The sequence below is a fragment of the Triticum aestivum genome, chromosome 4D (assembly GCF_018294505.1).
Source record: "Triticum aestivum cultivar Chinese Spring chromosome 4D, IWGSC CS RefSeq v2.1, whole genome shotgun sequence".
NCBI lineage: Eukaryota > Viridiplantae > Streptophyta > Magnoliopsida > Poales > Poaceae > Triticum > Triticum aestivum.
Window position 1 is genome coordinate 436,820,996 of NC_057805.1, and position 11,143 is coordinate 436,832,138.

At 47.2% G+C, this 11,143-nt stretch overlaps 1 protein-coding gene across 1 annotated transcript; it reads right to left on the reverse strand.

Moving 5' to 3' along the window:
* Positions 1 to 1,639: 1,639 nt before the first annotated feature.
* On the reverse strand, positions 1,640 to 6,564 carry LOC123098425 (scarecrow-like protein 21). Its single transcript, XM_044520408.1, has 3 exons — positions 6,546 to 6,564; positions 3,401 to 5,166; positions 1,640 to 2,165 (listed from the first exon to the last, which is right to left on the reverse strand). Exon 2 carries the CDS (start codon positions 5,039 to 5,041, stop codon positions 3,431 to 3,433), a length of 1,611 nt encoding a protein of 536 aa, XP_044376343.1. The 5' UTR covers positions 5,042 to 5,166; positions 6,546 to 6,564; the 3' UTR covers positions 1,640 to 2,165; positions 3,401 to 3,430.
* Positions 6,565 to 11,143: the final 4,579 nt, after the last annotated feature.

Sequence of the window (11,143 nt, forward strand, 5' to 3'; positions counted from 1 at the left end):
TGGGCCTTCATGGGCCATAGGGAAGAGGGGAGGCATCCCACAAGGGGCAGCCGCGCCCCCTCCCTATAGGGAGTCCGAATTGGACTAGGGATGGGGGCGCCCCCCCTTTCCTTCTCCTCATCCTCTCCCTTCCCTCTTTCCCCCTCTCCGGAACAGGAAAGGGAGTCCAACTAGGATTGGGAGTCCTAGTTGGACTCCCCTCTATGGCGCGCCCCCTAGGCCGGCCGCCTCCTCCTCCCCTCCTTTATATACGGGGGAAGGGGGCACCCCATAGGCACATCAAGTCTTCTCTTAGCCGTGTGCGGTGCCCCCCTCCACAGTTACACACCTCGGTCATATCGTCGTAGTGCTTAGGCGAAGCCCTGCGCCGGTAACTTCATCATCACCGTCACCACGCCGTCGTGCTGACGGAACTCTCCCTCGTCCTCAACTGGATCAAGAGCTCGAGGGACGTCATCGAGCTGAACGTGTGCTGAACGCGGAGGCGCCGTACGTTCGGTGCTTGGATCGGTTGGATCGCGAAGACGTTCGACTACATCAACCGTGTCACTAAACGCTTCCCTTTCGGTCTACGAGGGTACGTGGACACACTCTCCCCGCTCATTGCTATGCTTCTCCTAGATAGATCTTGCGTGATCGTAGGAATTTTTTTGAAATACTACGTTCCCCAACATATGCAACGACAATATTTGGTGTTAGGTTCTTCAGGTCGATTCAAAGATTCAATGGCGACGACTGCGGCTCCAAGGCGTTGGTCCTTAGGGGCACGTGCACGTAGACCTCCCTACTGTCATCGACAAGGTCAGGCCGGCTCCAGTATGGGAGTGGCGACAACGGTGCTTAGCTGCTTGTTCTGGCAGCGGTAAAGGTCATTCTGTGCTCCATGGATCTCGATATAATTTTTATTATGTTTGAGATGATTTGTACTTCCGATGAATTTTTATATTAGATCTGATCCTTTTCACACAAAAAATGATCAAAGAGTTAGAACTTGCTACAATTGTGGGAATGTAAGTCACTTCATCCTTGATTGCACATATGAGAAGAGGGAAAATAATGGAGGCAAGCTTATCCGCAAGGACAAGTCCAAATCTTTCCAAAACAAGAATTTCATGAAAAGAAGTCTCAAAGAGTGTTGATGGTGCAAGAAGATGAATAACCAAGTGGTGAAGTTGTGGGATTGACTTCAATAGCCTTTTGTGTGGCTCTTTTTACATAGCCATGTTTTTTGCAAAGACTGGATAGGAAACATGCATGCACGCTACTAGATTGGACGCCAAGCATGCATCCACGCTGATGGACGGCCGACGCAATAGAGTAAATCGAGCACTTGCCGTCAAACACCTCCATGCGAGAGCCACACACAACCCAGTGACACCTCTTCACTTCGGTGCATTCCACACGACCCAGGGGCCTTTCATCAGAACTTAGTGTCTAGTGTGCAAAAATCCGTCTATCTATAATCTGCTGGCACGGCACAGCAAAAAAAAAAGATGTTTAAAGAAATGTGAAGCGTAGCAACAAACAAACGAGAAATATATTACTAGAAGTTCAGTTCGTGTAACATATACTCCCTCCGTTCTTAAATATTTGTCTTTTTAGAGATTTCAACAAGTGACTACATTGGGAGCAAAATAAGTGAATCTACACTCTAAAATATGTCTATATACATTCATATGTGATAGTTCATTTGAAATCTTTAAAAAGACAAATATTTAGGAACGGAGGGAGTACATACAATAAATCATCCATCAAATGGTACATACACAATCTACTTTTTTTGTGGAACATACACAATCTACCAGACAACTGTGTGCCGGCTACCAAGGCCTACCATAAGCTCCAGGTTTCGCATAAAGACGAGAGAGAGAGAAAATGAAACTACGAAGGAACATAAAGATCCCCTTTTAAGATTCAGGACGTGGTTCAGCAGCTAGAGATAGTCAGTAGACGGTAGCAGCAGCACGGTTTGTCCCTGTATTACAACCGAAGCCACGACGAGTATTTCAGTTATACCCATCAAATCTGAATGGTGTGCGCAGCGGAGGGTTGACAGCTGGGCGCCAAGAAGCAAGCAGCCACAGTCCTTTGGATTATGGAACTCACATTCGCTGATTAGGTTCCACCCTTGGATTTATGTGCCGAACACAAAGCCATGAAAGAACCTGTAGGCAAGAAAACTGTAAGAATCAGATGTTGGATGCATTGGACAGGTATGCGAGAAGGTTATTATAAATAAACTTAACTTTTACCAAGACTGAATCATTGACTTAATCATACAGCAGCACAACAAAGCATGCACAAATTCACAATTCATGTCAAGTTTACTTAATTGTTTCAGATCCATGAAAATAGGGTAAGAACAGAATATGTGCCTCATGTGTTGACATATACTGAGCCATGTGAATTAGTATATCCGTCTCTATAATGCCACTAACAGCAAGAAACCAATAGGTGTTTTTGATTAAAATGTTGCTTACAAGAAACAAACTGAAGATTTGTAAGCCAGAGCTAGCCTTCTAAGATGACATCTACTCCCTCCGTTCCTAAATACGAGTCTTTTTAGAGATTTCAATATAGACTACATACGGATGCATATAGACGCATTTTAGAGTGTAGATTCACTCATTTTGTTTCGTATGTAGTCCATATTGAAATGTCTAAAAAGACTTGTATTTAGGAACGGACGGAGTATTTCAGGTTGGAGCCTTGGAGGTACTAATACTACCTAAGAGTATCTTCAATTTCAGGTTGAACCAAGGGAAGGAGATCGCACAAATCTACAACAATCACAGTCGGTTACTCTTCCAGGTGCCATCTTCAACACAAAGAATTACCAAACACCAGAGGCAACTCCAAGTGTGAAACTATAATTAGGGCAACATTGACTGGTTCCTTGGCCGGAGTACACAAATCTGTCGCCCAAACCTGACCAGCGAGAACACGACGCTCCCGGCTCGCCGGCACCAGCATAGAAAGCTTCACGGGAGTAGGGAACTAGCCAAGGCAGAGAGATCACGCGGATATGCCTCCACCACTGTCGCGGCGAAAATCTATCCAAGGTGTATGTACAGGACTGTACTGTCGGCTAAAAACCCGACAGGATTACAAGCTTGGAGGTACAAACTATCAAAAATTAATTCAGCAATTTTCATAAAACACCAAAGTTTTATGGATTCTGGCACAGAACTTCAAATTTTACTCCACATTAACCTCAGCTGGGGATTAATTACAGTTGTGCTTTCTGAAACCTATGGTTGTCGTAAAACCCAAGAATACGTGCCACAGGCAATAAAAAACAAGTGTGTTCTCCAACTAAAACCACACAACATGGGGTTTAAGTAATTGGATAGACCATAATACAAATTTACCATATGGTACTAGGTTATGAACAACATACCTAAACAAGCTTCTTCCATATTCAGGAATCTCACCGCCATGCAGAAGATACAACCAGCTTTCTGTTCTTCCATCCAAGATAAATGACACCATCTTTCTCCTCTAGCTTGTAGTAACTGTTGTAATCATTTAACAGTGTTCTGATAGTATTGTTCACCAATGCACTTAGGGGGTATGGTCTAAAGCCAGCCATTGCAAACCTAGACCGCCACTTTCCAAATGGTTCGTGCCTCTCCACTCTTTCTGCACCTTCACATGCAATTAAATTGACAATATCTCTTGCAACACAGTGCTGCTCAGTGCTCATCCTCACCTTGTCATCCCTAGGGCAAGCAACATCTATTGCCTCGAACATGGCTGTGTAGTAGTCAAGGGTCTCCATGTATCTACTGAAGAATGGGGCAGTGTTTGTGTTAGCCTCCTGCTCTACAAGAGTTACCACCCTAGGAGACAGGCTCTTAACCATTCTCAATATCCTATCCCGGTGGTTTTCTATGCAGACACTCTCATCAGGAGTATGATGCAGCTGATACGCAAAGTTGACAGCAATAGCCTCTCCCATTCTTATATCGAGATGTTCAAGTGTAACCTCGTGACTAGCTGCATTTACGGCATTGAACTCAAAGGGCAGACAACATGACTGGGCAATGTTGCATAACCTACGCCCAACTATATCCAGTCCACCACCTCGGGCATAAGCCGAATCTGAATCATCTATACCAGTAATTCTTAGGTATGGTGGTCCGCTAGCCCTCGCAGCAAGGGCCTGTATCATAGTTACCCACTGGCTCCCTTGAGCAATCTGGAAATCAATGATGTGAATAAAGTTCTCACCCTTAACAGCCTCGGCTATAGCACCATTGGCAGACATGTAACCAAATCTGAAGAATGGACAGATATCATAGAGAAGATGCATGTAGGACATGAGCTCTGAATTTGTAGGTTGAGGTTCCTTGCACTTCAGAGATTTATACAACGCATGTCCAGTAGAATAACGCCTCGCAACAAGGCCTTCCAACATATAGGCTCCCAGACGTTGGATTGGTTCTCCAGACACGGAAACCATCTTCTGTAACTCTGATATCAGCAAGTCCTCATGACAATTATTCTCATCAACAGCCTTACCACATGCTACAATTACCTGCTTCAAGTCCCCAGAGCTAATTCCCAGAAGCTCTCTCCAGTTACTTTGGTGCATTGCGGCGCCAATTACTAGGGATCTGTCAGAACTAACTGCATCTGAATCAGATCCAAACAGTGCATCTGCTAGCTCCTGAAGTGTTGTAAACCCCAAACCTGGAACCTCGGTGATGCCACTTGCAGGAGAATCATATGTGTGATCTGAGTGGCTATCATGCACAGAAATGTGGCTACCACTTCTGCACTGAGGAGATGTAGAGCTATGGGCAGCATAAACACAATTGGCTGATGAAGACTCTAGAGTGCAGTATTGTGGGTGAATCACCTGAGACTTTGGATCGCTGTTCTGTGAACCATCATCAGAGGACACGTAGTGATGATCCTCATGATTTTGTTGCACATAGCAAGTACCATTCCCCCCCACATGCATTGAACTGCTGTAGTATGGTATTTGAGAATTGTCTGGATATCTGTATGACATGTTAGAGGCCTTTGCTGACATATTTTCCAACCTTGTGGATGTGATCTATTTGCTGGAATCCTAGAAGACAATACACCTCCCCGAGATTAACAGCAGTTAGTTTTGACTTCTTTATCAATAAATGTTCAGTGCGACGATGACATCAACTGCATAGGACAAATATACGATAAGTTAAAAGAGAAATATAAATGTAGATCATAAAGAAATAACTAACAATCATTTGAGAGAGCCGGCCGAACGAATTGAAACGCCACCAATCTCTTCCTCTATGCTGGAAACAAGTAAGCGAAGCTAGCAAACCCAGGACTGGAAAAATCTCTCTGCTGGATCTTAAGTCCCCCGACTCGAACGGATCTTAATTTGGGATGTTAAAACACAGAAATCGCCTAGCACAATTGGAAAGCATTTATGCATGGACTGCCCCTGTCTGAATCATCTGTTCACCTAGAGGTAAGTGTTCTCCATCACATGAAGCGCCACTTTTTCTAAAGGAAGGCAAAAGTTATATCCACTAAGACTAGGTCAAACTTCTCAAATTGTAGGGTTTATCTACACTGAAATTATATGGAACGAAAAACATGATTGTGGATGATACATACATAAATGTAAATCCACATGTGTGTACATGTAAACACTATACTTGTACTTTTAGTTTTATGCATTCCCCCCATGTACTTCTAGAGAAAGCATATCGAACTGAGGGCGGGAAATTAAAACGTAGGGTGTATATCTCGTAACTGGCACATGGAAAATAATGTCAAATTCAAATCAGCAAAATATAAGAGAAAAAAATGCATTAAGACTAAGGGCATGTACAATGGTGCTATCTTAGGAGTGCCACGTAGGATAAATGATGAGGTGGAGGAGAGAGAACTCGTAAGAAAAGGCTTGTCTTCTCTTATTTAAGAGAAGACAAGAGATGATCTCTTAGCACAATATGTCTCACCACGTTTTTAGGAATAGCTAGTTATTGAAAATAAGGCTAAGACATGACCCATTGTAGACGTCTTTTTTTGTCATCTCTAAATTACATGCAAGACTTAAAATAAGACTATCTTATCAACCACTGTACATGCCATAAAGAAGTGAAGACACATGCATTCAATAAATAGATATATTAATATATTATCTACAAGAGTAATTAGGACATATTAAATATGATGGGAGCTATTTTAGACCATGCTAAGAACTATTGCTCAAATGGCAAGTAAAAGGGAAATCATAGTCCTGCTACATAAATAAAGTTAACCTATGGCATGCCTGCAATCCCACTAGGTGATATGACACCAACTGAACATGCCCTTTACATTCCTTGAGAATCATCGTTTCTCTGCATGTATAGGAGCCATGTTGGGTGCAACATCGAACTGGAACACATCATCGCGTCACATAACTAGATGATGTATCAACGAAGAGTAGAAATAGCTGGTTCTAAAATTACCCCCAATGTGGCACACCCAGCAACAGCATATGCCAAAAACAGTTCACTGTAGCATCGCTAACGCCAACTAGTTTATTTCCATACCTCAGAAACTTGGTACATGCCTAACAGGTTTTTATACCGGATACAAACTGGAAACTCCTGCATGTTATGTCATTACTACATGGAATCAATCACCATAATCAATATAGCATGTGAGAAATTGCCTAAAACATATATGCTTTTTTTTATTTTTACATGTACAGACATATCTGGCCTGGTCTAGGCATTTATGATATTGCTTGGACATGGGAAAGAACACGACATGCTACTTTCAATTCTGCTTAAAAATGAGGACGCCTATGTGTGATGAACATTTGCTTGATGGATAAATGGATTTGGAAATTGATAAACAGTAATGGCTTATGGCAACAGCTCCTTAAGAGGAAATAACTCTGTAGGGAGGTGTTATCACACACAGGTGTGGCTTATGGCAACAGCACCTTAAGAGGAAATAACTCTGTAGGGAGGTGTTATCACACACGGGTGTGCAGTAAACCTGGAAATTCACATTTTTCACAGGGAGGTCAACAAGATTGTGCATTAATACTAAAACTTTGGCCGATCAAGTCAATAAGCAGCGAAGGTTGCTCGCATACTAGGAGACGCTTGGGCTTGTGTAAGATTCAGAAGAGAGCTGGTAAGAGAATTTGGTGTTATGGCAGAATCCAGAAGTCATGTGTGCAGATGGGCTGTTGAGTGATGAGCCCTAAACCACATAAAGGACTCGGTCAAGTCACTGTATGTGACCCTGAAAACAGCAGCTTCTGTACTGCTGAGTAAGTTGGCTTGCCCAATTTCCGAAGGCCGTCAGAAGGTTAGTACAAATTGGCTTTGTTATTTAGGCCATCTGGAAGGCTAGGAATACATCATGTTTTAGGAATGTGATGGTTTGTTATGCTAGTGCCCTGACTTATCATATTGGCTATTGGTTGGATACTTGGGCTTTGTTGCAAAGAACGACTACTGAGAGTGAGTTCATCAAGGGCCGAAGGCACTACAATGAGTGGTAACGGAGGTATTTGAGCAAGCAAAAGGATGGGAACCAAGAGATATGAGCTGGAAGATGTGCAAAGGCTGAAACTAGTCCAGGTCATTTGCTGCGTCGTTGTGAGTTTGTGCAACTAACAATGTCAGCAGCTGATGTGATCTGAGCATTGACAGAAGCAACTGTGAATCGAATCCGATGTCCAAATTGTCTCCGCACAACTATATGGTTCTAACCCAAATAGAGGAAGAGAACACAATGAAAAATTGTGTATCCCTACCGTACAATCAACCAAAAAATATATCTGCTGTCCAAAATATCTAAGCAGAGAAGATAACAGGAAATTTAGAAAAAGGGCAGACGCTTGTAAATCATAGTTGAAAGATAAAACGGGATAGTCATACAGTCAGTGTTACTCATAAACAGGGTCAGTGGGTGGTTGAAGTACGGGCCACACACATTCTGTGGGTGACAAAAATGGTCCAACTTGGGAAACCAAGGGCCGAAACCGCGGACGGGAGGCAGCGGGGCCGCGACGATGCAGAAGGCGAACGGCGGCTGCGACGACACGCCTGTGATGTGAGTATGTGACGGTGAGGGGCGGAGGGGTTGGGGGGTAAACTGGTAAAGCGTCGGCGGTGACGCCGGAAGGGAGGCAGCTCTAGGACCAAGGCGAGGAGGGGATGGTACTATTGAGCCCCCCCCCCCCCCCCCCCCACACCCCCCCACCCCCAAACCTCCTTGGTCGGATTCGAGGGTAGGCGAGCGAGGAGGAAGACGAGTAGAAGAAGAAACGTACGGGACGGCGGCGAGAACGGCGCGAAATCAACCGAACCTAGCTCAACAAATCTACGAGTGGTGCCACACTGCAGAATCAGGAAACGGCATGGAGGGGCGGCGGGGTATACCTTGGCGAGCGGCGCGATTCGTCGGAGCTTCCCGGCCCCGGCGGAGGAAAAGGCGGGGAAGAGGGGAGGAAACAAGGCTGAGCACCTACCAACCCGACGACTCGACAAGACGAGACGCGCCGGGGAGCGAGAGGGTCAATAAAGAAAGTGGGGGCGGGGGCGGGGACGGAGGGAAAGCGGCATGTGCGGTTGGGAAGCGGGGGCTGCTCCGCGGACGCGGTTAGGGGTGGGCCCGCCCCGGGCGAAGGCCGGACGTGCGATGCCCATCGGACGGCGCTGCGGTTGGATTAGTAGTTTAGTGCCACTGAAGAGGGCAGGAACCGCGAATAAGCATGAGATAAACGAAGCATCACGGTTCAGTCAGCAGGCGCGCACCACGCAACCACTAATGATGATGATTGCCTTGATTGGTTTTGCTTCACGCGATGCGGGCATCTAGGACAGTCCAACTCGGTCGTCATTAAGGACGTCCAGCTCGGTCGTCATTACGGACGTGTGCGGGCAGAGAGAACTTTCTTTTTAAAACATTCGATATATTCATTTTCAATTACGGCAGTACAGCAAACACTCTAGAAATAATAAAAATTACATCCAGATTCATAGACCACCTAGCGACGGCGAGTCAAAGACGCGTCGCCGTCATCACGCTTCCTCACCGGAGCCGGGCACAACTTGTAGTTGACAGTTGGAAAGTCGTCGTGATAAAACCTTATAGGACCAGCGCACCAGAACAACAACTGATGCGAATAAAGAGTACTTCCTCCGTTGCTAAATACAAGTTTTTTTAGAGATTTTAATATGAACTACATACAGAGCAAAATGAATGAATCTACACTCTAAAATACGTTTATATACATCTGTACGTAGTCCATGTAGAAATATTAAAAAAGACTTATAGGTAGTAGCATAGATTAGAAGGATCACACGAATGTAGACGAACGACGAATAGATCCGAGCAAATCCATCAAAGGCAGATCCGCCGGAGACACACCTCCACACGCCCACCGACATTGCTAGATGCACCACCGAAACCGGGGCTAGGCGGGAAGAACCTTATTCCATCATCAGAGAGCCACCACCGTCTCACCTTCCTGAGCAGTACACAAACCCTAACAAAAATCGAAAACACACCTAAAAATGGAGCCCCCTCCCCCCACCTGCAAGGGTCGGGATCCACCGTGCCCCATGGCCCTAAGGCCACCAGTGACAAGGCGGACCAGCGACGGCGTCGATGGGAGGCGGAGGAACCCTAATATTTTTAGAGGAAGAGGTGGATGTGTACCGGAGAACTTCTCACATCTTAATCCTTGCGGTTACCTGCTACTTGATCGCCCTGACAAGAGACTATTTGAGTGCCCCTGCTTCAACTGTTCGGTGACGCGTCTGGCCTGCGCACTAATTTCGCCAAGTGCTCGGCATTGCCAATCCGGTGCTCTAGCGAGGAAATCACCGCGATCGCCTCGGGGCTATCATGCGCTGTCAAGGAGCTACCCATCCCCTACCTCGGCCTGCCACTCACCATTCGCAAGTGCCATGCCTCCGCGCTCCTCCCCCTGGTGGACAAGCTGCACAAGAAACTCGCCACTTGGAAGGCCTCGCTCCTTTCCCGCGCTGAGCGCCTCGCCCTGGTGCGGCACGTGCTCACCGCCATGCCAATCCACATCCTACTCGCCATGGCTCTGAACCCCACAATCCTCAAGAAGATCACCACGCTGGTGCGGGACTTCCTCTGGCATGGGCGCAAAGACGCCAGGCACGGCTGTTGCTTCGTGAGCTGGCCCAAACTCTCCCGCCCGCTCGAGCATGGCGGCCTCGCGGTGCGCGACCTCCACCGTACGGGCATCGCCCTATGCGCCCGCTGGTTATGGTTGCAAGCCACTGATCCGGACCGCCCATGGAGCCACCTTCCGCTCCCGCGCGATGAGGAAACAAGCCACTTCTTTCGCGCGTCCACCACCTGGACCATCGGGGATGGACGGACCTGCCGCTTCTGGATCGACCACTGGATCAATGGGTCTTCGGCCGCCGAGATTGTCCCCGCTCTCGTAGCACTCGTGCCGCGCCGGCGGCGGCGCCAACGCCTCGTCTCTGAGGCCCTACAAAACTCGCTCTGGATTGGGGACATCCATGGTGCCATGGGCGCCGCTGCAGCGATCGAGTACGTCGAGTTGTGGCGACGGATCCAAAGCATTCAACCTTCGGCCGAAACGGACAGAATCTCTTGGAAATGGACCGACAATGGGATCTACACGGCAAGCTCTGCGTACAAAGCCTTGTTCCATGGATCGACCGCCAGCCCATTCTGACGTCTCATCTGGCGATTGTGGGCGCCTGACAGCGCCAAGTTCTTTCTCTGGCTCGCCTCGATGGATCGCTGCTGGACGACTGAGTGCCGCGCTCGCCATGGATTGCCTCACGACCCCCTCCGCAAGCTCTGCGGCCAAGAGCTCGAGTCCCTGGACCACCTACTTGCCCGGTGTGTCTTCTCCAGGATTACTTGGCACGAAATCCTCTCGTGGTGCCGCCTACCATTCCCTACGCCGTGCTCCACCGACGCCTTCTTCGACTGGTGGTGCAAGACTAACAACACTGCCCCAGCTTCATCTCGCAAAGGGATCAACTCGCTCATCGCGCTCACTGCCTGGTCCATTTGGAAGCACCGAAACGCCGCTGTCTTCGATAATGCCCGGCCCTCAAATGATGATCTTGCTCGCACAATCAAAGACGAGGCCCGCCTGTTGGCACGT

What these genes read in the sequence shown, in the direction of transcription:
- LOC123098425 (XM_044520408.1), bottom strand. Translation starts at nt 5,041, where the DNA reads ATGTCAGCAAAGGCCTCTAACATGTCATACAGATATCCAGACAATTCT.